Source organism: Molothrus ater, chromosome 24 (assembly GCF_012460135.2).
Source record: "Molothrus ater isolate BHLD 08-10-18 breed brown headed cowbird chromosome 24, BPBGC_Mater_1.1, whole genome shotgun sequence".
NCBI classification, from domain to species: Eukaryota; Metazoa; Chordata; class Aves; order Passeriformes; family Icteridae; genus Molothrus; species Molothrus ater.
Genome location: NC_050501.2, coordinates 6,374,973 through 6,401,489, shown reverse-complemented (window position 1 = coordinate 6,401,489; position 26,517 = coordinate 6,374,973). Strand labels below are relative to the sequence as shown.

Here is a 26,517-nt window from a genome sequence, read left to right as displayed (position 1 = left end):
TAATAATAATAATAATAATAATAATAATAATAATAAAATAATTAAAAATTCCCAATATCAGGGGGGCTGGTGCTGAGAATCCAAAAATAATGAAAATAAAATAATATAATAATAAAAAATAATAACATAAAATAAATAAAATCCCCAATATCGGGGGGGGCTGGTGCTGAGAATCCAACAATAATGAAAATAATTAAAAGAATATAATAATAAAAATAATAAAATAATAATAACACAAAATAAATAAAACCCCAATATCAGGGGGGCCTGGTGCTGAGAGCCCCAGGAATCCGAAGATGACGGAGTCACGTTCAGATCTCATATTTAGGGGAAAATGGATTTTTCCCAGGCTGGGGAAAGCTCAGGATTTGTTCTCCGAGGCTCCTGGGCCCTCTCGTGGCTGCCGGGGACAGGACACGAAGGAATTTCCTGCAATTTCCCATTGAACACCCAGATCGTGCTACTGGAAGGAGATTTCTGGGTTTGGAGTGCAGAAAATGCATCTGTTGCACATAAATGTCCTCAAAATAAAATGTTTGGAGCGGCTCCTGGGCACGGGAGTGGCAGGACATTATAAAATAATGATAATGATAAAGAACAATGATATTGAATAATAAAAAATAATAAAATAAAAATAAAAATAAAATAAATAAAAAGTAAAAAAAAAATTAAAATAAATTTGAATAAAAATAAAATTAAAATTAATTAAATTAAAGCTAATTAAACTAAAATAAATAAAAATAAAAAATAAAAGATAAAAATTTTTTAAAATTAAATAAATAAATAAATACAATAAAATAAAATACAATAAAATAAAAATAAAATAAAATAAATAATAAAATAAAATACAATAAAATAAAAATAATAAAATAAAATAAATAATAAAATAAAATAAAATAAAAATAATAAAATAAAATAAAATAAATAATAAAATAAAAATAAAAAAATAAAATAATAAAATAAAATAAAATAAAATAAAATAAAATAAAATAAAATAAAATAAAATAAAATAAAATAAAATAATTGCTCAGGGAAGCCCTGGCAGTGCCTCCAGCCGGATCCTGGGAAAACCCAGGACATTCACCCCAAATCCAACTGCAGGATTCAAAAAAAAAAAAAGATTTTACAACACAGAATGGGCAGAAAGAGAAAGCAGGGAGAAGCTGCTCCTCCTGTGTGGCTGAAAAAGGACAAAGGCCAAATTTCCAGACTCCTGCAAGTCTCAGTAAATTTAAATTTACCTGGGTTTAGAGCCCCCAGGCAGGGGAAGCTGCTGATTTAACACAGGAACCCAAATCCAGCTGCTCTTCCTCTGCTTCACTGCTGCAAAAGGAAAACCTTACCTGGAATAACAAACCAAACTCATCCTTCGTGCTTCCACATCAGGGCAGTTCAAAAAGGGGAAAAAAATTAAAAATATTTCTTTTTATCTGCAAGAAAATGTTTCTTCTTTGTAAACCCCACAGAAGGAAAAAATAAAATAAAATAAAGGATGCAGCCCAGACCAAGTGGGGAACAAGAAGGTGCCCAAGGGGGGGAGCTGGAGATAAAAATCAGGGATAAATTCCATGCTGAGCACGGGATGGGAAAGCTCCGAGCAGCTCCCAGGGGGCTCCAAAAGCACCCACAGCAAATGCACCCCTGGAATTTGGCTTTCCCTGCGCCCCGAGGGCCCTGCTCCTTCTTCTTGTCGTTGTTGTTGTTCCATAATTAAAACAAAGAAATGATTTTCTTTTCAGAACCTCCAGAGTCGTTGTTTGTTTGTGAAGTCCCAAAGCTGGGGCTGGATTTTCTCTTGGCTTTGCCCCCTCCCAACTCCCCCCCCTCCCACCCTGACCCACTGCAGAAATCCCTTTCTGTGGATGCAAACCCACATTTTAAATCTGTGTTAAATTCGAGTGTTTTGTGCAATTCGAGGGTTTCCTTGAAAACTTCTTAATAAAAACCCCAAACCCACATTTTTAATTTGTGTTAAATTCAAGTGTTTTGTGCAATTTGAGGGTTTCCTTGAAAACTTCTTAACAAAACCCCCAAACTCACATTTTAAATTTGTGTTAAATTTGAGGGTTTCTTTGAAAACTTCTTAATAAAAAACCCCAAACTCACATTTTTAATTTCTGTTAAATTTGAGGGTTTCCTTGAAAACTTCTTAATGAAAACCCCAAACTCACATTTTAAATTTGTGCAATTTGAGGGTTTCCTTGAAAACTCCTGAAGAAACACTCCAAAGTCACATCTTTAATTTGTGAGTTTCCCTGAAAACTCCCCAATAAGAACCCCAAACCCACATTTTTAATTGCTGTGAAATTCGAGGGTTTCCTTGAAAACTCCTCAATGAACCCCCCCCAATGAACCTCCCAGGGCCGGGAACCACCGGGACAGGAGGGGAGGCCGAGTGTCAATGAGAGCTGAATAAAACCAAATAAAAACCCCCAGAACTGCAGCTTTTATTGGGCAGCTTTCCAGCGTCTCGTGTACAGAACATTGCACAGCTCCAGCTCCGCTGCCCCAGGGCAGGACCACCGAGGACAGAACAAACTGCAGAGTTTGGAAATGAAACCGAGGATGGAGCCTGGGCCCTGGCCCAGCACGAGCAGCTCTGAGCGAGCCCTGATGCAGAAGCTGGATGACAGTGAAGGGGGCAAAAAAAATCAGTTTAAACCATCAAGTTTCCTCTTGAAAGGTCTTTTCCCAAGGCACTGTGAACCAGGCTGTTCAGCAATTCTCCGTGACTGAAAAAACACCAATGGGGATAGAAATATTTCACACAACAACCACCGTCACATCATCAGCTATTCTTTATTCCTTCCCTTGAACAACGCCCCTGGAATTTGTTTGGTCCTTTGAGGGGGGAAAATCAAATTATCTTCTGCAACATCCACGTGTTTGTATTGAACACATCTATAAATCAAAGCTTTGTTGGGTTGTTTAACCCTTTCACTGGAAAACTGAGGGGTTTTCCTCACTGATGAATCTGCAAATCCAATTTAATAATTAAATAAAAAACTGAGGAGAAAGGGTTCAAAACCAAGCAAAGCCCTGTGGTTTTGTTTTGTTTTTTTTTGTTTTTTTTTCAAGAGGAAACCATGCAAGAGTACATAAAAAGGCAAAATTGGCTACTTGAAAACCAAGAATCGTTTTTAATGCGTTGGCCAAGGAAAATAAATCGCAAAGTTCTGTGAGGTTCCCTAAAAATTTACACGAAAAACCAATGGGCAGTTCTAGCCAATGCTCTTTTCTCCTGCTGGAAATGACAACAAACACAGTCCCACACGAAACAATTTCATCTTGACTGCAAGAGACCCCTGGGGCACGGAGAACCTCGGCATTCCCTCATTTCTTCAGGGGCTGGTACACGGAGGCGTTGGGGTCGAGTCCAGAGGGGCTGGGCTCCACGAATTTGGAAGAATAATGTGGGGACACGGGGCTCAGAGTGCTGGTGGCCGCAGTGTAGGTGATGCTGGGCATCACTGCCATCACCTCTGCAATCTTCTGCTTCAGCTCCTTGATCTCCTGATCCTTCTGCAGGATCTGCCCTGCGAACGGCAAAGCACAGCGGCACTCAGAGCCTGAAAGCAGCACCCAGGGCTCAGAGCCTGCTCTGAAATCAGCACCCAGCAGCTCAGAGAGCATCAACCAGCAGCTCAGAGCCTGAAACCACCAGAGAGCAGCTCAGAACCTGCCCTGAAAGCAGCACCCAGCAGCTCAGAGCCTGCTCTGAAATCAGCTCCCAGCAGCTCAGAGAGCATCAACCAGCAGCTCAGAGCCTGAAACCACCACAGAGCAGCTCAGAGCCTGCTCTGAAATCAGCACCCAGGGGCTCAGAGCCTGCTCTGAAACAACCACCCAGCAGCTCAGAGCCTGAAACCACCAGAGAGCAGCTCAGAACCTGCTCTGAAATCATCACCCAGCAGCTCAGAGCCAGAAACCACCACAGAGCAGCTCAGAGCCTGCCCTGAAACCACCACCCAGCAGCTCAGAACCTGAAACCACCACAGAGCAGCTCAGAACCTGCTCTGAAATCATCACCCAGCAGCTCAGAGCCTGAAAGCAGCACCCAGCAGCTCAGAACCTGCCCTGAAACCACCACCCAGCAGCTCAGAACCTGCCCTTCCCCAGGCTGAGAGCCCTGAAATCATCACTCAGCAGCTCAGAGCTTCCTTTCCCCAGCCTGAGAGCCCTGAAACCACCACCCAGCAGCTCAGAACCTGCTCTGAAACCACCACCCAGCAGCTCAGAGCTTCCCTTCCCTGGCTGACACCCCTGAAATCAGCCCCTGTGCAGCTCCTGGTCTGTGCTCACAGCTGCATTTGGTTGTCTCCAATTGCTACAGAACAAATCTCAGCTCTCCCATTATAATTTTGCATTATTTGGATTCACAGCTGCACCAACCCCAAAGATTAATTCTATTTAATCTCGGTTTTCTGCCATTTTTTTTCTGCCTTTTTTTCATTCCCCTTCTCCAAACTCCTCACAAAAAGCAAATATTTGGTGATAAAAGTTGTTAATTTTCCAAACTCTCCCATTTCCATCATTTCTCTCTGAGTTTCCACACCACCACAGCAATTCCTGCAACCAGGTGATGGAAAAAACCCATTGCTGAAACAAAACAAAACAATTTCTCCCTCTAATTAAATATTTCTGCAGTCAAAGAACCTTCTGCAGGGAAATGAAATGCAAAGTTATTGAGTTGCTCCATGGTTTGCAGAGCTGCAAAGCCTGGCCTGGGTTTGATGTTGGTTTTCTGCTCCCTCTGGTGGCATCACCAGCAGTGCCCACACTCCCCTCACCTGCTCAGGGTTAAAACAGGTTGGATTCTCCTCAAATTTAAGTTCTATTTACTTGAGGAGTAATAAAATATTATTATTAGGATGACAGGAGAGCAGCTCAATAACAGGCTTAATTTAATTTATCTCTTTTAAAGAGAGAGTTCTTTCAGAGCTTTAAAAGATCTCCAGCTCCTTGTAACGGTTTACAAACTGCAGAAAATAACCATGAATTAATTAAAACACCTATTTCAACGTTCATTATCATGATGGGCTGGGAAGGTGAGCTCAGATGGCTCCAGCTCCGCATTCCCAAAGCTGGAAATGCCAAATTCCCTGTGAGAAACCGCAGGATTGCGTGGGATGGAAGCCCCCAGGTACCTTGGGCAATCTCCAGCTGCCTTTTGGCATCTCCCAGGGCAGAGAAAAGGTCCAGCTTGATCCTGGTCTCTGCACTCAGGCTGTTCTCCAGGTGCTGGGTCTTGTCCTGCATGGCCGAGAGCGCCGACATCAGCACCTCGGTGTCCTTCTCGTTCTCCTTGTACTTCCTCAGCTCCTGCAGGGAAAACTGGGGTCAGAATGGAGCAGTGCCAGCCTGGGGGCACAAATGGCATCCTAGGGGGGCAGAAATGGCATCCTGGGGGCAGAAATATCATCCTGGGGGCAGAAATATCATCCTGGTGGCAAAAAAATGTCAGCCTATTGAGCAAATAATGCCATCCTGGGGGGCAAAACAAACCCACCCTGAGGGGCAAAAAAATGTCAGCCTAGGGGCAAAAAATGCCACCGTGGGGGAGTTCACAGAGCAGACAGAGCCAGGAATGTTTCCCCTTCCCCAGCCTGGGCCTGGCATTAATTAAAGTGCTGGATAATTAAGGTTACCTCCACCCTGCAGGTGATTAAAGCTGTGATTAAGCACATTTGCTCTGGGCCTCAGCCCTCCACCCCAAAACCCCAAATCCCTCTCCAAGAGGCAGCTGGGGCAGGCTGGGGTGTGGGAACGTTTCCCTCAGGAAAAGGCTGGAATCACACAAGTGCTCCTGCTGGAAAAGGCCTCAGAGAGCATCAAATCCACCTAAAACACCTCCCCAAGTGCCACATCCTTGGCTTTGGACATTCCAGGGATGTGGATTCCATCCCTGCTGCACAAAAACGTGGAAAAACCTTCCCTAAAGGCCATTCCAAGCGGCTGAATAAAGGGATTGCTTGGATCTCACATCAAACCTCACTGTGCTGCAATGCCAGGAATTAAGGAAAGGGAAAAGCAGGGAGCAATTATCCTGGCAAACTGTGGCTGGGGGGGAAAAATACAGAAATATTCTACACCTTCAAATGGAGGGACAACAGTGCAAAGGGGAGAATATTAATGCCTGCAACAAAAAGCTTCTCTAACAGTCTGAAGATGCTCGTGAAATTAGAAAGCTTAATTAGAGCTGGGTTTAATTATCTGAGAGCCATGCTCAAACACTCCAGGGATAAGCCACACTTGTTGTCAGGGGTTTGGTAAATCCAGGGACAAGGAGGCTGCACCTGTGATTGGGAAACAAGTCCACAGCAGCACCAGGTGGGCTTTGAAAGGGCATTAAAAATCCATTTTCATGCAGATTGTCAGTCTGAGCACATCCTTAGCACAGAAATAAGGGCACACATTTGAGCTCTTCAGCTCTAACAAACCCAACTCTATTTGCTGCACACCTGCCACAAAGTATTTTCAATATTCAGGCACTTTAACACCAAAACAATGGCCTGGCCAGTGCTCCAGACTGCCCTGAATCAGCAAGCTTTAGTGAAATTTATGGTTTATTATAATGAGAGTGTCACAGGCTCCTTGCATGAGGGGTAAAACGCTACTGAGGGGATCCTACCCTCAGCCTACACAGACCAGGGCGTTTGGGGGGAAAAATCCCCATTTAACCAACAGAATGGTCTGGAAGGAGCCTCTGGGCCTACTGGAACCATGGAATGGTTTGGAGCCTTGAACCATGGAAGGGTTTGGATGGACCCTGCTGGATCCATGGAAAGGTCTGGAAGGAGCCTCTGCGCCCTGCTGGATCCATGGAATGGTCTGGAAGGAGCCTCTGGGCCCTGCTGGATCCATGGAATGGTCTGGAAGGAGCCTCTGGGCCCTGCTGGATCCATGGAAAGGTCTGGAAGGAGCCTCTGGGCCCTGCTGGATCCATGGAAAGGTCTGGAAGGAGCCTCTGGGCCCTGCTGGCCTCACGCTCCCAGCCCAGGGCAGGAGCTGCAGGAGCTGTGCTCCCTGGGCATTGCTGTGCTGCAGGTGCAGGGATGTGGGAGGGCTGGGAGCTCTCCCTGGGTGCTGCCCTGAGCCCCTGGAGCTGGGGCATTACCTGCACTTTGATTTCCAGCTCTCTGATCTGGTCCTCCTTCAGTTTGATGTCGATGCTGAGCTTCTTGCACTCGGTCTCCAGCTCGCGGATGCGGCTCCGCAGGGTCTCGGTGCACTCCCCTCTGCAGGGACACAGACACAGGGACAGCTCAGCAGCTGGGACAGCAGCAGCCCTCAGGGAGCACAGGCAGGCTGCCCCTCCTCGGCTGCTTGCAGCACCAACAATTCAAATAAAATAAAATCTGAAGCTTGGAAAGAAGGAGCCAGCTTTGGTGTGCCCAGCAAAGCCATTGCCCTGCAGCAATGCAGTTACTGAGTGTCACACCTCAGCTGCTGGGAGGTTTGGAATATTGATCAAATATTCAATGTTCCAATTGATGAGAGATTCACTCCTTCCTGGGGAGAGCAGAAAAGCAGGAATAATTCCTTTCAGACATTTGGAGCCCTGCAGGTTACAGTGCCCCCAGCTTGTGCTGCTGTGGGAACACAGAACCCCACAGGCAGCACTGCCCCAGCAGGAAAATTGCAGAATTATGGCCAATGTCACTGCACAAAGCCTTGATTGCCAGTTCCCAGGTGAAGGGAGATGCTCCTCTGAACAGGACACAACAGCTCTGAGAGCACACTGCAGGAGGAGCGGGTCATTTAGAGCACACTCCTCCTGTACATGTGTAAATGTCATGGAGGCACTGAGGCTCAGCTGCAGGGGAGGCATCTCCCAGGCCTGCCTTGTTTTAACACAAATGAGCCTCTCAACGCAAATAAAGCTGCCTTTTTTTTTTTTAAATAAAAGATTTTTTAAAGTAAAAGATCAAACCCAGGCTCCTCCCTCCCACCCCAAAGGCTCCCAAGGGCAGAGCACCTGGTAGCAGCAGCAAAGGCCACAGCTCGTGCTGCAGTTGCTTCTTCCAACTTCTTCCTCTTCTTTTCTTCCATTAATTGTTTTTCTACAAAGGTTCGTGCCTCCTGCTCTGCCTTTAGCTTCTTCTCCAGCTGGCTGATCATTTGTTTGTCTTTTTGTTTCATCTGTACAGCGTTGTGCAATCTGCAGGGGGACGGGGATGGGAGAGAGCTTAAAATCTGCCTGGATTTGCCTCCCATTTTAGGATTATTTAACACAAAAATCAAACTGTTGTTCCTACTCCCATATCCTTAAGAACCCCTTAATTTCCAGCTTACAACAATTCCTAATAGTGAACTGTCATTCCTACTCCCATATCTCTGCCTGAGAACCCTATAATGTCCAGATTATAATTCCTAATAATGAACTGTCATTCTTACTCCCATATCCTTGAGAACTCCTTAATTTCTCTGCCTGAGAACCCCTTAATTTCCAGATTACAGCAATTCCTAATGATGAATTGTTATTCCTACTCCAATATCCTTGAGAACCCCATAATATCCAAATCACAATTCCTAATAACGAGCTGTCATTCCCACTCCCATATCCCTGCCTGAGAACCCCGTAATGTCCAGATTACAACAATCCCTAATAACAAATTTATTCCTACTCTCGTATCCCCGAGACCCCCGCAATTTCCAGATTACAATTCCTAATAACCAACTGCTATTCCTATTCACATATCCTTGAGAACCCCATAATTTCCAGATTACAATTCCTAATAACCAACTGCTATTCCTATTCACATATCCTTGAGAACCCCTTAATTTCCAGATTACAATTCCTAATAACCAACTGCTATTCCTATTCACATATCCTAGAGAACCCCTTAATTTCCAGATTACAATTCCTAATAACAAACTGCTATTCCTATTCACATATCCTAGAGAACCCCTTAATTTCCAGATTACAATTCCTAATAACCAACTGCTATTCCTATTCACATATCCTTGAGAACCCCGTAAAGTCCAGATTACAACAATCCCTAATAACAAATTTACTCCTACTCTCGTATCCCCGAGACCCCCGCAATTTCCAGATTACAATTCCCAGTGACAATTCCGTCCTTCCCGGTGCCCCATGGCTGCCTGAGCAGCCCCAACGCCCCAGCCCAGGGGAGGCTGTTTCCCAGTGCCCATTTCCCCCTGGCACGTACTTGTTCTGCAGCAGCTCGTTCTCCTGGCGCAGCTGGCCGGTCTCCGCGCGCGCGCCGCGCTCGGCCGAGCTCAGCGAGCTCACCTGGCTGCGCAGCTCCTGCTCCACCTGCCTGCTGGCCTGCAGGTCAGCCTTCAGCTTCTTGATGTCCTGCTCCAACCTGGGGGCACAGGGACAGCGGCACCGCGTGGGGACGGGCTCCCAAGGGACACAAGGAGCCCCACAGAGGCGGCGCCATGCACCTGACAGCCGGGACCGCGCTCACGGGCGCTGAGCACGAGGGAGAGAGGAGGACCTGACTCCCTGCTTCACAAGGTTTGTTATTTTACGATATATATTATATTAAAACTATGCTAAAAGAATAGAAGAAAGGATTTTAGCTAAGAATGAAAAAGGAAAGAATCATAAAAAAAAGCTTGTGGATCGGACTCTCTGTCCGAGCCAGGTCACTTTAATTGGCTATTAATTAGAAATAACTAACATAAGCCAATCCCAGATCCACCTGTTGCATTCCACAGCAGCAGGTAATTACTGTTTACACTTCGTTCTTGAGGCCTCTCAGCTTCTCAAAAGGAAAAATCCTAAGGAAAGGATTTTCCATAAAAGATGTCTGCGACAGACTCCGTGTTCTCCAGGCTCATTTATTAATTTATTACACTGTATTATTTATTACTTTATTTGGGATAAATAAAGTAATTTTATTTCTATTTTATTTGGGGTAATCTTTAGATTTATTACTTGATTTGGAACCCAGGGAACTCCTCTGGCTGCCCTGGAGGGCTCCAGCCCCTGCCCAGGGGGCTCAGAGACCTTGGCACAGAGCCCAAGCCCCCTGTGCCTTTGATTCAGCCCTTGGAAAAAACAATTACCAACCTTTATATGGAGAATTACAAGCCGTGAAAGTTTAAGTAGAATGACAGTGGATTTATCACAGGGTGAAAAATCGATTTTTGGGGTTTTTAGAATGGGGGTTCAAGGGGCAAGATGGAGGAATCTTGGCACGTCCAGCCTTTCTCCTTCTCCTTCTCGGCCTCCCCATCTTCTGGGTGATGTTGGCACTTTGGGATTGGTTTAGAGTAGAAGCTCAGTGTCTGACACAGGTGATGGGTATTGGGAAGGAATTGTAAATATTGTACCCCTATTGTCCTGCTCCAAAGCAGGACAGAGCCACTCACAGAGATTTAATTCTGTCCTCAAATGCTGATTTGGATTTGCCAGCCAGAGCTGTGAATTGTCACCTCAACATGTTGGAGTTTTCTTGCAGCACATGATGTGCATGCCGAGTAAGAGGATGTGTTAAGTCACCCCCAGCTCAGGAGTCAGTAAATTTAGTTTTAATTGCTCTTGAACAGAGACCATCTGCTCTACACTTGAAATTGCAGCTTTGGAAAGTTCTTGAAGATCTATGTAATCTTTTTAATTAAAATATTGTTAAATAAAAACCACGTTTTGGAGGAGAGGCACTCAGCTCACTTTCACTTTCCCCCACAAATGAGGGTATTGATTCCTAGACTAAAAACACATCACAGGTGAATAATCAACCCCTTTGAACTCTGTTCCACACTTCCTGAAAGCAATACACCCCAGCCATTCTCACACAATCCTCCTCTGCTCTGCCAGCTATTGATTTGAGAGTTTTTAAGTGTCCATAAAGAAGATGAAGGTGGTTTTATTTCCTGGCCTTCCATTCTGAATTGGTGGCAGTGAGACATTAAGATGAGGAGAGCGCTCACAAAAGCCAAAAAGAGCTGCCCTTAGTGACACTCAGCAGTGCAGATGAATGGCTGGAGCCTTCTGATTTCTTAATGAAACATTTTTGGGCTTCAGGGCAGGGAAAACTCAGCCTAAAAGGCACTGAGAGATGAGCAGGGAGAAGATCCTGTGCCACTGAGGGCAGGGAGAACGAACAGCCTGTGCCACTGAGGGCAGGGAGAACGAACAGCCTGTGCCACTGAGGGCAGGGGGGAAGCGTGGGACCCCCAAGGCCGAGGAAATCCAGAGAGGTGGGTCTGGAACACCAAGAACACCCAGAGAGATGAGAGGGGGAATGAGGAGCCAGGAGCAGCCCCAGGGGAGCAGGGCTGGGCTGGGACCCCCCTCCTGCCCCAGCTGCCTCCCCAGGGCCATGGAAGTGCCCTCCCACAAGATGAATTCCTTCAGTGCCCTATAAATGGCCAAAAGCACCCTCAGACAGAAAAAAAAAATAAAAATCAACTTACAGGCAAACAGTAACAGCACAAAGCAAATACCCAGCTCACAGGGAAGTGCACAAATCACTTGGTGCTCTGCTGAGGGCAAGAATTTGCAAACCTGAGCAAATATTCCAACCTCAGCCCCAAAATGGGAACAGCAGCAGCTGCTTCAGGTGAGTGGTGCCACCCTGTGCAGTGTTAAATGATGGACAGGGCAGTTGTTGGGTGAATGAAACGCTGTTTATATAGAATTTATCATTTTAAAGTACCCACAGGGCCCTGAGCTGCTCTCCAAAAGCCCCAGCTCTGCCTGGCACCAGCAGCTCCTGCAGGGAAGCTGCTCCTTTGAGGGGGCAACTGTGGGACTGACAGGCTCTGCCTGCAGCTCCTGGGAGCAGCCTGCACTCCCAAAAAGCCAGGGATCCCAAAAAAAACCAGGGATCCCCCCAAAAACAGCCAGGGATCCCAAAAAAAGCCAGGGATCCCAAAAACAGCCAGGGATCCCCCCCCAAAAAACAGCCAGGGATCCCCCCCCAAAAAACAGCCAGGGATCCCAAAAACAGCCAGGGATCCCCCCAAAAACAGCCAGGGATCCCCCCCCCCCCAAAAACAGCCAGGGATCCCCTGTCCCTGCTGCTGCCATTGCCAGGGCTGGAAATGCTCTGTCCTGAGCTCTCTGCTGCCTGGGGAAGGGGCTGCAGGAGGGATTGGCTCCCACACTCCTCATTTCCAGTCCCAATCCTGATTTTGTGTTCTGTGCCTGCCTCCCTGGGGCAGGACACCTTGGCCATCACCCCCCTGCAGCTGCCACAGGAAACCTTGTGCTGCTTGAACCCAGGCAGGGGCTGAGCAGGAGGCACCAGCCCCTCTCTGCCCATCAGTGATGTCACCAAATTGTACAGCATCAGCACCAAACGGCCACAAATTCACATTAAAAACCTCCCAGTCTGCCTCTGCAGGTAACACCATTTTAGGAAAAGTGAAATAAGCTGTGGCAGAGCAGCTTTTGCTTCCCCAAGAATTTTCCCAGTCCAACTGCCAGAAGATGTCCTCGTTATCTGTGGGAATAATTAGTACATGAGACAGCTTGTTCACCACCTCGTGTGCCAAAGGCAGGACCTCTGTGCATACAGACAGTCCTGCCAAGCTGCACTGCCTGGCTCTCGTGTGCTTTCAGTGCAGGCATTTTAAGGGTGCTGAAAGGCAGAGGCAGGTCAGGGGTTTTGCAGTGTAATGTGCAATAAACAACAACAACAACAACAAAATAATTCTGCAGCAATTACAGCTTGGACTTGTTCCATACATTGAGGCTGTGAATCTGTTCCACCTCAGAAATGACAGGGAAATGGGAGAAGAGATGGATTTGCTCTGCACCTCCTGACAAACAGCAGAGTGCAAAGGGACCCAGGCTGATCCCAAATGGATCCCTCCAGTGGCCCCATGGCCAGGGAGCTGGGAAAGAGGAACTCAGATCACAGATTCACTGATGAAGGGATTGATAAGATTCCAGCACCCTCAGGAGAGGCCTCAGAAAACCCCAGAGGTTCCTGAGCCCCTGGGACCCCTCAGCTCCAGCAAGGATGGGGCAATCCCCAGGGATTTCCTTCCTCCAGGAAGTTCCTGTCCACAAAACTCAGGTTCTGACATTGCACCAGACACAGCAAAAAGAAAAGCTCAGCTTCAAATAGGAGCATGTGTAAAATACATACATAAACCTTAACTTCAGGACCCCTCCACACAGATCACATCAAACATTCCAGAGTCAACAACCCTGTAAAACTCCTGGTCTCCAAAACCTCCTGATCCTGCCTGTCTCCAGCCCTGCTAATCCCAAGGCCCAGCAGCAGAAGGAACATTTCACATTTGCAGAAGGAACATTCCACATTTGCTGCTGGTTACTCAGCCCAGGGCCATCATCTGTGGACACAAAAGGAAAGCAGCTCGGGTCTGCCATCCTGCTGGACACCCAGTCAGAAAAAGCAGCTTTATTTGGAAGCTGAGCAGATCTGAGCTGAGTCTGAACAAATGAGGACTTCACTGAGCCCTTTCCAGGCTCCAGCAGACTGAAAGTTTAATAACAGGAATGAGTAACACTCCTGGAAGTGGAAAAAATGATGAACAAATGCCTGGAACTCCAGGGACGGGATAATTGACAAGGTTAAAATAAAAAAGCACCATGAATTTTTAAATTTAAGTGCATCCATCCCATCCAATTTGTCAGGTGAGTTTATGCTCCCACTGGTGTGGGAGTTGCACAGCCAGGCTGGGCAGAAACAAGAGCAGGAGCTGGGTTTGGTGCTGCTGGGCTGCCTGCACAGGGACATCAGGGACAGGGAACAGCTCCAGGGATTTGTGGCACAACTCCACAGCCACACATCCCAAAACCACTCGCCTGAAGGAGTTCAATTCCCTCTCAGGGCAGAGTAAGGCCCTCCCAGAGTCCAGCTGTGTTCTGTGTCCTTCCAGCAGCTGGAATTCCCTCAGGACAGGATCTGTTTTGTTGTAGGCTCATTTCTGTGATCCCAAACTCACCTTGGGCAACTGGAGAGCACCTGCTCTGAGCTCCCACACAAGGATTTCAACAGGAAACTGTTGAACACAGCAGGTTTAACCCTCAGACCCTGTCCAAGCACACATCCTCAGGCTGGCAGCCCATTCCTTCCCTTCCCTCTGCTCAAAGCAACGTTTGGAACTGCAGCAAACTGAGCTGAGCCCTCTGTCCCTCAGAGAGGAGCAAACAGAGCTCATGAGGAGAGCAGGGCTGGCACTGAGGCAGAGCCACGTGCAGCCCATCCATCCTGCCACAGATCCCACTGGCTGCTGTCTGAACCCACACAGGTCCTATAGAGACATTAGGCATCAATTAGTATGGGTGTTTAATTGGCAGGATCCTGCCCCTCAGTTAATCCAGGTGTTTAATTGGCAGGATCCTGTCACAGATCCCACTGGCTGCTTTCTGAACCCACACAGGTCCTATAGAGACATTAGGTATCAATTAGTATGGGTGTTTAATTGGCAGGATCCTGTCACAGATCACACTGATTGGCTGCTGTCTGAACCCACACAGATCCTATACACACATTAGGTATCAATTAGTATGGATGTTTAATTGGCAGGATCCTGTCACAGATCCCACTGGCTGCTTTCTGAACCCCACACAGATCCTATACACACATTAGGTATCAATTAGTCCGGTGTTTAATTAGCAGGGGTATGTCAATCAGGGAGAGAGTGATTATCAGAAGGCAAGATAATATTTCCATTGAAGTAATTGTGTTCCCACAGCACAAATCCTCTGAGATAAAAGCCCAATTATCAAAGGTACCTGCATGGAAAACAAGCCTGATCTGCCAATTCAGCTGGCCACCGTTGATGGAGTAAGGGATAAGAGACATGGGCAGGTGGGAAATGCTGGAGCAGGGCAGAACTGTGGAACGGTTTTAGTTCCAGACATGTCTCCATGCACAGTCCCAGCCCTTTGCTCACTGCTGCTTCTCCTGGCAGCACATGCCAACACCTCTGACCTCACGGGTCCACGTCCCTGTGAACTTCCAGGAGCAGGCAAAGCTGGGATTTTCCATCAGACCCCAGAGCTGAGCTCAGCTCCACAGCAGCCCTGGCTCTCTGCACTCACTGCCTCCACGCTTGCAGCTGGAGATTAAAGCAAAAGCCAAACACTTCAAAGGAAAAACAAAAGCAAACCACCTGTTCAGGCAGCGAGGAAGCCCAGTGACCTCCCTGGAGAGGCAAGGCAGGAGCTGGCAAGGACACAGGAGCTGATTTTCTCAGGTTTTGCTCCTGCCTTCCACCAGAGCATTTCTGGTGCCTCACATCAGAGCTGTGAGCCAGGGGAGCAGCAGATCCTGAGCCAGAAACGAAGCAACCTGCTCCAGGCTGCAAAGAGAGGCCAGGAACACAGCTCTGCACATCTCCTGCAGATCCTGCCCCACCGCTGCACCATTCCGGCTTCTCTACATGATCACAAATGACATTTTCCTGATCAAAAGCAAATGAAAGCCCCGAGTCCTGCTGGAGCAAGGGAGGATGAGACAAGGCTCAGGCCCAACTTACCTTACCAGTGCATCTGGTTTGCTTAGCTGGTTATTAGGAATACAGTTTTCCATTAAGTCCTTATGTGTGCTCGGGCTCTTGCTGGCACATTTCTGTTTTTTCTCATTTTTGGAGGATGAGGAGGGGATGCTCCCGTTGGTTGCACTGTGGCTGCGGGGTGAGGAGTTCACAACCCCACTGACATTTTTGTAATTTTTGGACGAGGCAGTGCATGAGTCCTCTTTTAAGAGGTTTTCTGTACTTCCTACAAGATCATTATTTAATCTTTTACTATTGATATGGTTTTCCATATATTCAATTTCTTGTATTTTAGAGTCTACAGGTTGCAAAATGTTGTTGTTTATTCCAAGGTTGTGTTTCTTTGCATCCTTGTCCTTTTCTTTCCCTTTTTCTCGATATTCCAGCTCTGGCAACGTTGCAGAGATTTTTTTGTTGGCTGGAATGCCTCCATTGTGCTGCAGGAGTATTGAGGAATCCATATCAGATAATCCTTTGGCTGCTGCAACACCAAAGTGGAAAAAAAAAACCAACTTAGTTCATTAAATCCATCAATACTGTGCCACAGAAAGAAAAAATCATTATGGACACATCCATCATTCCTGCAGGAAACAGTCAGGATTGGAGGCTTTCTAGAAAAGAGAATCCAAAGTCACCTATTTTAAGGCTTTTTGCCTCATTCCAGGCAGGAAAGAGGGATTTAAGAATAAATACTACAGCTACACACAGCACTGACTGGCCAGACTGATGCTAATGAGGAACTGAGCACAGGGGCCATCATTCCCTTTCTCTGTCACATCAACCCCTCCAAAGTGATTTCATTTCTGCCCCCCTGAGCTCACCACCCTCCCACCAAACGGAGCCAGGAGCATTTTATAAAAAATCCTTTTGCCAGGATCTTTTCTCCTGAGAAGCTGAGAAGCTTCAGCTTCTCCATGTTTTGCTGCTTTGGAATGTGATCTGGAGAACTGTTTACCCAGCACGTGAATTGTTTTTACTTGGTGACCAATGGCAGCCACCTGTGTCGAGGCTGTGACAGTCACAAGATTTTATTATCATTCCTTTCCTTTCCTTGCCAGCCTTCTGATGAAATCCTTTCTTCTATTCTTTTAGTAGGCTTTTAATGTATCATTTTCCTTTAATATAATATATATAATAAAATAATAAATCAGCCTTCTGACACATGGAGTCAAGATTCCCATCTCTCCCCTCACCCTGGGACCCTCAAACACCCCCACAGCTCCTCCGGGGTTTATTTTCCCTTGGAGCAGCACAGAACAGAGCACACATGAAGGGATAACTTGCCTTCCTCTGCCTCCCTCTCTTGCCTTTGCAGCATCTGCTGCTCTGGGGGCAGAGCCTGCTGCAGGAGCTGCATGTAGAACTCATTCTCCTTCTGCACCTCCTTCTGCTTCCTCAGCCGCATCTTGTAGCTGACGTAACTTTTAAAGCCAAAGCCCAAAGTCACAACAGGGTAGCCAATGCTAAGGAGGGAAATAAAAAAAAGCAATATTAATCAAATATATACACAATTCATATACACATATTCATGTATGTATGAACAAGGTCCATAGAAACTGATTTATAAAGTGGTTTTTCCACGGGAGCTTTCAGGAAATGCTCGGAATATCCACACTGCAAATTCCTCCCAGCACAGAAAGGTGGCACTGGGCCCTTGTTTACACACATTTCTCATGGAATATTTCATGGCAGAATTGTGAGGGGAAAACTGGACAGCCAAGCCCTGAACCCAAATAAAAAGGCCTGCTTATTCATTTTCCTGGTGAAATAAAGGTTGCTAGGGAAAGGACAGAGAAGCACTCACCAGTGTGCTGCAAATGGACGACAAAGGTCCACGTGGAAGTTTTTTAAATCTTTAAATCTAATGGCTGCTTCAATATAAACAAAAAGTATCCACAGTGATACTGTTGGTAAGCACACACCTCTTTCTGTGGAGAGAAGGAAACAGAGACACTCAGGGACAGAGAACAGGCAGCAAGGAGTTGAGAGTTATTTTTACATTATTTCAGGAGTCTGAGGAAACAAACCTTAAAGATTTTGACCAAAAAAAAGGAAAAAAAAAGAGCAAGTTCCCATCAACTTGGATGAGCACTGAAAATGAGTAATTCCTGAGGTTGCCATGAATTAAAATATTCAATCAACTCAATAGCTACAGCTAAAACTGCCCCATCAGGTTATTCCTTCTAAGCATCAGCCCTGAACACCTTCAGAGAAGGCTTGAACATATTAATACAGCCCCAAAAGCAGCCCCAGATCCTGCAGGTATTTGAAACTGGGCAGCAAGTGGGTCCCAGCCCCTGCCCTCAGCTCCCACCCCGCTGTTATCAGCAGGGACTGAGCTGGCACAGAGCTGAGGGAGGGCTGCTCACAGCACCCTGCAAACCCTGGCATCAGGGCTGACACAACAGCTGCCACAAAGCCCCAGCCCCAACAACCTGGGCAGTGAAAAGTTACCCCAAAAAATAATTTAAATTCAATTTGATTGATTCCTAAAATGTTTTGATTGAGGGAAGGAACTGGAGCACCTCCTCCAGCTCCATTTCCTCATCCAAACCCAGGGATTTGTGAGAACAAACTCAGGGAGAAAAGGGCAGCAGAGGGGGACAAGGATTCTCCGTGGAAGCCTCAAACTGTCAGGGCAGCCTCTGGCACCACCAGCTCAGAAACTGGATCCAGCTTTGCTAACACAGAATTAACTCTGCTCACTGAAATAATCGATATTTGAGCATTGTTAACTAAATTATCAGCACATCAACTGAGTGTGGAAGAACAGAACACTGCCACAGACTTGTGCTGTGTGCTCTGTAATCGTTGAATCACTGCTGGAGAGTTTTAAAGTCAGGAATTTAATTTTCTTTTAACTGCTCTGGAATTCCTGTTCATTCCCCTCCAGTTCCTGCTTACTGGAGATGCACCCCAAGTGCAAAACAAAAAACCAAACTAAAAAAACTGCATTAAGTGAGGCAACAGCAGAGGAATTTTGTTCCTAAAAGATGGGAGATCCTTACTGAGCCCTGGAAGTTGTCAATAGAGAAAAGTTGGAAACAAAGAAGTTATAAATGGGTCAGGAAGTTGTAAATAAAGAATAATGCCCACCTGTGTGCCACACATACTGTACCCACACATAGGTGCTGGCAGCAAAGAACAGCCACTGGATTGGGATGAAGAGCAGACAGATGATGTTGGAGGTGAATGCTACACACACAAAAAATACTGAGAAGGCCTGAAAGAAAGGAGGGAGGGGGAAAAAGAAGAGAGTTTGGTTATTCCAACCCAAATGTAGTGTTTTGTATACATTAAAATACATTTTACATAAAATATCTAACAGCTATATTTTTATAACTCACCAATATTTCTAATGCTACATGTTTAATTTTAATATATTAAAATTTTATATATACTAATATAAATATTTTATAAATATATATATTTATATAAATATATATTTTATATAAATATATAAATAGCAATATTTTATATGGCTATATACATACATTTTTAATATAGACATATATACAGCCCTATATATAGATAGCATATGTCTGTGTATATATATATATACAAAAATATTTTAAAAGTCTATATCAGAGGGTTTTCTTTAAAGTAATACAGAAATTCTTGCCTGTTTACACATACATAATGTTATATAAATTTCTGATTAATTCAAACTCAGCTCAGAAATTTAAACAATATAAGGTTATATATTATTCTGATTAACTCAAACCCAGCTCAGAAATTTGAACATTATTTCTCCGTGGTGAAATTTGGATAAATCTCTATTTCATTTCCACTGGCCATAGATAAAGTATCCATCAGAGAGAAGCCCTGGTGCTGTGAGGGGGCTCTCAGTGCCACTGTCACTGTGGAAAATGGAATATTCCTGTGGAGATTCTGTGCCACTGTCACTGAGGAAAATGGGAATATTCCTGTGGAGACTCTGTGCCACTGTCACTGAGGAAAATGGAATATTCCTGGGAATATTCCTGTGGATACTCTGTGCCACTGTCACTGTGGAAAATGGAATATTCTGTGCCACTGTCACTGAGGAAAATGGGAATATTCCTGTGGATACTCTGTGCCACTGTCACTGTGGAAAATGGAATATTCTGTGCCACTGTCACTGTGGAAAATGGAATATTCTGTGCCACTGTGACTGTGGAAAATGGAATATTCTGTGCCACTCACCAAGCCCTGGTATCGGAAGGAATCGTAAACGCTCCTGATGAAGAGCCAGAAGGGCCACAGGTACTCAAACCTGAACTCCAGCACAAAATCTGCCAGCAGCACCAGGGCCCACACCACCAGGAACTTCAGGTACAGGAAGGTGCTGGGGGAAAGAAAAAGGAAATTTCAGGTCAGGATTTCCAACAGACAAACTGACTTTTTAATTTTTTTTAATTAAAATATTCCGAATTAAAACTAAGGACAACGGTATTACACAGAAGGAAATGTCAGCCAAAATAACTTTATTAAATAAGTTTAGGTTTGGGTTTTTTATTATCCCATTACAGCAGGCCTGGGCTAACGAAGCTCACACTGAAGTGCATTTATTTTCCCCAATAATCAGCAGGGTCACTGCTCAGCAGCACCCATGTCCCTCTGCATTCTCACACAGATTCTCTCACTCATTCCTGCCACAGGTAACTTCTCCCAGCTGCAATGCTCCTTTTCCAGCCCTCTCCTGCCCCTGGTGCTCAGGAACTTTGTGTTCCCCTCCTCAGCAGGCTGCAGATGTTCCCTCATCTAACACAGACTGCAGCACCAATAAACTGAGATGTATTTTAAGCCTACAGCAATTTAAAGACAGTTTGGATACTGAGTTATCGGTGTTAGATTTGAAAACATTTCTATGAAGGCAAATGGATCCCTTAAACACAAACAAACAAACAAAACCCCAGAGAAATGGAAGCACATGAGGCCTGAGACCAGGCTAACTTCTATTTTTAATGATTTCTGAGCCACATTCCCATGTTCTGAGTCTTGCATTTTGAACCACTGATGATCCTTCTTGGCAACAGAGCTTAAAAACATTCTGAGCTCATACCCAAGTAACACTTGAGGCATCAGCCCAATCCATTCTTCCAAAAAAGAAGCAAAACTCCTTTTTCCCCCAACCCCACCACCCCAGACACCTTGCTGCACTCTATTAGGTTACAGCAACAACAACAAGGGGGTTAAAAATATTTTTCTCACTTAAATCAAATGCAAATTGTCCTTTTAGTAACTTGTTTTCCCTCCTCTGCCACCCTGCCAGCACAACCAGCAGAACTTTGCCCTGGAATGTTCAGAGGGAGGTGCCAAGGGTTGGCACCTGTGCCAGGCAGGGTCGAGTTTCTGCCCTGCTCGGGGCTTTTTTAGGAACTGGCTCAGAGCTTTGGGGAAGAGACAAAACCCCAAATTTCCAGGGAAAGAGCTGGGTACCAGCAGAGGTTGGGAAATGACCGAACTTGTGCAATTCTCACCCAAGTTCAGGTGCAATGCACAGGGCTGGGAACATTCCTGGGTTTCTTGGGAGTCAGAGGTGGATGGCAGGTGCCTGAGAGTGCCCTTATCAACTGAACTGGCTGGGAAAAAATACAGCAAAAGGCTCCAGGAAGCACTTCAGTGGAATGGAAACAAAATGAATGGCACACACTTGGAAAGTTCAGGAAGGGCTTCCAGTGTTCTCAGTTCTGAGGGACCCAGCCCCAGTCACAAATCACTGTTAGAGAAGAATGGAACTGCAGTGAGTACTGCAAAACCCCTCCAACCCAAAAAACATCCCACAGCAAACCCCCTCCAATGGCCACACTGTCCTGGTGCTCCCCCAGGCTGCCTTTCCCTGCCTGTTCACAGTTCAGATCCTCACCAGAAATCTGCAAAAAGCAGCTGCATTCAGGGAATGTTCGACGCTAAAGGCGACTTTTGGGTCCAGATCTGAGGAATTCCATAAAAGCACCACAGCCAGGAATTCCCTGCTCAGTTCAGTTGTGCTGTGGAGCCTTTTCCTGGGTTACTCTCGTGGCTTTTGTTTATTTTCCTGCCACTGGAAGGCAGAGGAGACCCCATTTTTCCCAGCCAGCGAGGGCTGTCAGGACTAATGCTGCTCAAGCCTGAAGTGCCACTCCAAGAGAAAGCATTTGCTGAACAAGAGTTCTGTACCACAGCCATTAAAGTGATTTCTGATATTAAATTCATATCAATCCAAGGGCCCCGCTGACACTTAGCACCTTCTAAAGTGGAATTGGAACAATGCAACACTTGTAAGGAGGCTTTGCCAACAGCATTAAAGAGCCTATTCCTCATTGTCTGAAGGGCTCCAAAGCCACTCAGAATTCCAGGAGTTCAGGAGAGTCTCAAAGCCTCAGTCCTTGGGCTGGCCCCAGCAGGGAAGGGGCCCAAACCTCAGATCCTGCTGCCCCTGAGGTGCTGCACAGCCAGGTTTGTGTTCAGGCCAGCCCCAGCCCAGCTGAAACACATCCCCAGGAATTAAATCCCCCAGAAAACCTGTTTATTGAACAGGCTCGAGTGTATTCCACAAGGCAAACTGGAATTCTGAGGTGGATCCCAGTACAGGGAAGATTCTTGCAGATAAATCCCTAAAATCTGGGTTATCCAATTTCCTGACACATGTCAGAGGTTTAGGGCCAGGGCACAGCATATGGAGGGTGAGAAAGGAGGAAGGAAGGATGGACACATCCACGCCAGGAGAGGGCACAGGGCAGGGAGGAGCAGGGATTCCAGAGCTGCAGTTTCTCTGAAAGGTCAATTGATGGCTAATGTACACTGAATAGAAAGATTTATTCATAACCCTGCCGTGCCTCTGCTCCCCCTTTGAATTTGCAAATAAATAATTTTCCTCCTTATTCTTCCTCCCCCTGCCAGTGCCAGATGCCATTTCCTCCCCCCCCTTTTTCTTTTTCCCTCTCTTGTTCTTTGTTCTCCTTTTACTGCCCTGCAGAAGCAGATCCTCTGCCAGCTGTAAGGTAAAAACACAGCCAAAAATCCCTAGAAAAAGACCCAATCGTGCACCCCAAACCCAAACTGGGGGTGGATTAAGCCTTAATTCCACCCCACCATTATCAGCGAGGCCCCAAGGCTGGAAAGGCAATCCTGGCTTGTTCCAGCCTGACTCATCCAAGACAATGGAGTGGGAGGCATCCCCAGCCTGGCAGGGAGCCAAGGGCACAGGTGAGCTTTAAAAAGGTGAATTTGAGCATTTGGGTGAAATCACCAAATAATCCACGACCCCCCCACCTCAGGGTTAGGCAGCAGCCACAACACCAGGCAGGCTGAGTGGAGATCAGCAAATATCAAAGCTTTATCTAAAGAAACACACAAACAGACAGCTAAGATTATTATCAGTGGGCAGGAGAAGGGAAACACAGCGAGTCTGAAAGGCAGAAAACATCACTGCTGGCACTGACCACGTCAAACACCTGCCAGCTACGGGTTTGGAAAGGAACAGAAACGTGAGGAAGGCCAGGAAAGCTCCCTGAGCCCTGCTTCAGTGTCCTGGCAGGGCACAGAGGGCACCCAGCCCTGAGCTGGGCAGGAGGAAAGGGAAACAAATCCCTGCAGGGCACACAGTCAGCACCCAGCACCGTGGGGCTGGGACAGCAGCACTGCCAGCTCTGGGCTCAGCTGTGAACCCCAGAATTCCAAAATGCAGCCACAGGAGCCCCTTCAGCTGCAGGGAGCGAGAGCCAGGGCACAGCAGAGCACGGTAAATGTAGGATAAATGACACTGGAGCCCTGCACCGGAGTTCAAGTCATAAAAGGCAGCGCTGCTGCTTTGTTCCAGACCTCCAGAAAATGCTTCACCCTCTATAGGAAGCTGGTAAAATAAATGAGCAGGGGGAATGATTCTGGATTTTCAAGAAAGGCCTAAAAAAGGCCACATTCCTGGAGGTAGTGCTGATGTTTTCCTTCCAGCTTCTTTGGCTGTCAGAAACGCAGCCCTTGGAATTCAGCCCTGTCGGGATTTGGGTGGCAGAGGGAACCAGGAGCATTTCTGGGGCCGTGGCACCCAGGGACCCTGTCCTGTGCCACCAGGGCCACCTGGAGACGAGCCAGCCTCCCCTGCCAGGCACCCACCTGGCTGCCAGCCCACGGAGTGCCTGCCATGAAGGGCAATTTACAGCCCAGCTGAAAAAGCCCTGCTCTGAAGGAACATGGAGTATTTCAGGACCATTGTCAGGGAATCCATGAGACAGCATCCATCAGCTGGTGTGACAGCACAACTTCAAGCAGGGATGTGTGGAATTCATCTTGAAACTTCCCCAGCCAGGAAAGGGGGACCAAGCAGAACCACAAGCAGCAATACCAGCAGTGCAGCTGGAGGATTTTAGCCAGATCAAAGATGGGGACTGGGGAGACTTAGGAACAAGCAGGAACAAATAAACTTTAATTGCTTAACTGATGACAAGCTGCAATGAATACTTTAATTAACAATTAGGGGGTTAATGCGTGCACACTGCCAAAGGTAGGAGATGTTAAATCACTTCAGCATTTTTAAACTGCTGCTATTGTTTTACACAGGAGAAGGCAAAATTTGGAACATAAAGTGTGGAAATAAGAGACCCTCCAATTCCTACCATGACTGTGGTGGGTTTGGAGGTTAGTTGAAAGCAGTTCTTTTAAATTATACTAGAATTCTTTCCACAGATCCTGCAACACTTCTAGAGAGCATAAGTCACTGCAAAAGTCAGCATTCACAGATCATCCACACCTTTCAGTGCAGCCCAGGATTTTACATTTCTAACTCTGCTCTGTTTTTCTATCACTTCTCATAATCTGCCTCAGTTTTACACGTGCAATGAACTCTGCCACCAGAGCTTCCCTGCAGGACAATTCCTTCCTTCCCTGCTCCACCTGCTCCAAAACTCCTCATTTTCCCAGCTCTCACTCACAGTGACAGCTCTGCCGTGCTCACATGCCAAGCTGGGCAGGAGGCTTAATTTAAAATCAGGCTTAATTTAAAAACCCAACAAAACAAAGAGTTAAGTATCCCAATGCTGCTGTTTGCTCAGCCTGGCTGCTCTGCCCATAAACCCAGGATGCTTCCTCCTGATAACTGCATTTACTAGGTCTGTGTAAGCTGATGGGGACAATTAAGATAAGCTGAATAAATAAGTGCAGTAATTACAAGAATTTAGACAACTGTAGTTCTGTGAGAAGTTACCTGTATGTGACCACTGAATTATGGAGACAGAAATAACATTTAAAAAAAAGAGAAACGTCCCAGATCCATGTAGAAGAACCTCCCTCTGCTTAGAAGGGAAAAGCCTTTTCACTATTTCTCCTTTTCTGTATGACAACACTCTGAGCACACTGCTTGTTTCTGTTTAGCAAAATGCCACGTGAAACAAAGGCTAAGGATCCATTCCTGAACCAAAGCATCCCAGGAGAAGCAAAGGCAGAGGCGCCTCAGCTGCTCAGAGACTCCAGCAGCTCTCCCTGCTGCACACCCAGCTCCTGGAGCTCCTCTGAGCTTTCCCTGATTTCCCCTCCTTCTCTCAACCCCACCTTCCCTCCAGTAACCTCAAAAGCAAAGCATTTGGAATGACTTTTGAAATCCAGTTATAAGCAATTTCTTATATATTTGAATTATTCTTCACCTTGAATAATCATTTCTACACAAGGGATGCTTTTCTCTACCATTCCAGGCAGGGTTTTCCCAAAACTTGAAAGTCTGAAGCAAGAAGCTCTCTACTCTCACAGATCCACTACAAGTGGGATAAGCAGCACACTGGGACAATTTTATTCCTGTCACAGCTCCCCAGCAGCTGCTTCCCTCATGCAAAGTTAACATCTGAATTGTATGAGCTCGCTCAGGTTTCCAGGCAGTGCATTCATCAACCCCACTGAACTAGAAACAGAAATGGGACAGCAGCACATTTACTACAGCTCTCACCAGCTCCCGAGCCTCTCCTGACCCAAACTCCTGCTGACTGAGAAATGCACAATTCCTGCACCCCACAAAAACCTGCCACACTCGGGAGAGCAGAGCTGGAATCACTCCTTACACAGACACCAACCAGCCCTGGGACACAAACTTGTGAGCACCTGGAAAACACCAGTTTAGAACTGGAGCATCACATCCCTAGGACACAAACCAGCCCTGGGAGCACCTGGAAAAAACACAACCCACGTGCATCTCCCTTGAGCGCTGCCTGGCTCCGCGCCGCCGGGGTCAGGGCTGAGCCGGGCACCTGCTGTGTCCCCGGCACACCGGGCTGGGTCCCCGGCACACCGGGCCGGGTCCACACCGGGCCATCCACCCCTGCTCCGGCAATTCCCAGCCAGCCTCCTGCTCCCGTGGCTCTTAGGGCTTCCCGCCGGCAGCCCCACCAGCACGGCAAGAACAACTCTGTGAGACCCCGAGTGAGCAGCCGGGCCGGGCAGTTCGGCACCGCTGCGAGCCGGAGCCTGGGAATGCCCAGCCGGGAAAGCCTCCCCGGGCAGACCCAGCTGGGGCGGCAGCGGCAGCTCGGAGCTCCGGCAGTGCCCAGCTGTGAGACGCGGCCGGGAAACCCTCCCCAGGCGAGGCTCGGAGCTCCGGCACCACCGGGGGTGACCCAGGGCGAAGGCCCCAGCGCTGGGCGCGCACCCCAGGGCCGTCTCCGGCCGCTCCCTCCCGGCAGCACCGGCAGCACCTTGGCCAGCAGCAGCCCCGGCCCCGCGGAGTCCCGGAGGGCCCGGGGCGGGGCAGCGCCTGAGGGGCGCCGGGGCGCCATGACGGTGACAGGGCCGGGGGGCGGCCGGGGGGCCCAGGGCCGCGAACCGCCCGCTCCCGGCGCCGCGGCGGCCGCTCGGTACCTGCCGTAGATGCCCTCGGTGATGCGGTTCCGCTTGAGCGGCCGCCGCAGTTTGCTGCAGTCCGCGCTCCGCCGCTTCATCCCGCCGGCCCGGCCCGGCCCGGCCCGCCCCGCTCACGGCAGCACCATCCGCCCCCGCGGGGGGTTCCCGAGCGCGGGGCTTTTTTTTGGGTTTATTTTCTTTTTTTCCCTTTTTTTCCTTTTTTTTTCCCCGGGAAACAAAGAAATAAAAATAATTCCTGGTCCGTCCCTCCCCGCCGTGTCC

At 47.2% G+C, this 26,517-nt stretch overlaps 1 protein-coding gene across 1 annotated transcript; it reads right to left on the bottom strand.

Moving 5' to 3' along the window:
- Nucleotides 1–2,780: 2,780 nt before the first annotated feature.
- On the bottom strand, nucleotides 2,781–26,502 carry MACO1 (macoilin 1). Its single transcript, XM_036397012.2, has 11 exons — nucleotides 26,254–26,502; nucleotides 19,639–19,780; nucleotides 18,550–18,676; nucleotides 17,258–17,381; nucleotides 16,738–16,916; nucleotides 15,436–15,934; nucleotides 9,174–9,332; nucleotides 7,979–8,161; nucleotides 7,118–7,238; nucleotides 5,148–5,322; nucleotides 2,781–3,536 (listed from the first exon to the last, which is right to left on the bottom strand). Exons 1-11 carry the CDS (start codon nucleotides 26,331–26,333, stop codon nucleotides 3,334–3,336), a joined length of 1,992 nt encoding a protein of 663 aa, XP_036252905.1. The 5' UTR covers nucleotides 26,334–26,502; the 3' UTR covers nucleotides 2,781–3,333.
- Nucleotides 26,503–26,517: the final 15 nt, after the last annotated feature.

What these genes read in the sequence shown, in the direction of transcription:
- MACO1 (XM_036397012.2), bottom strand. Translation starts at nt 26,333, where the DNA reads ATGAAGCGGCGGAGCGCGGACTGCAGCAAACTGCGGCGGCCGCTCAAG. An exon ending in AGAGAGGGAGGCAGAGGAAG is followed by an intron (nt 15,935 to 16,737) that starts GCAAGTTATCCC and finishes TTGGTGTTGCAG; the next exon opens with CAGCCAAAGGATTATCTGAT. An exon ending in AACGAGCTGCTGCAGAACAA is followed by an intron (nt 8,162 to 9,173) that starts GTACGTGCCAGG and finishes GTCCCCCTGCAG; the next exon opens with ATTGCACAACGCTGTACAGA.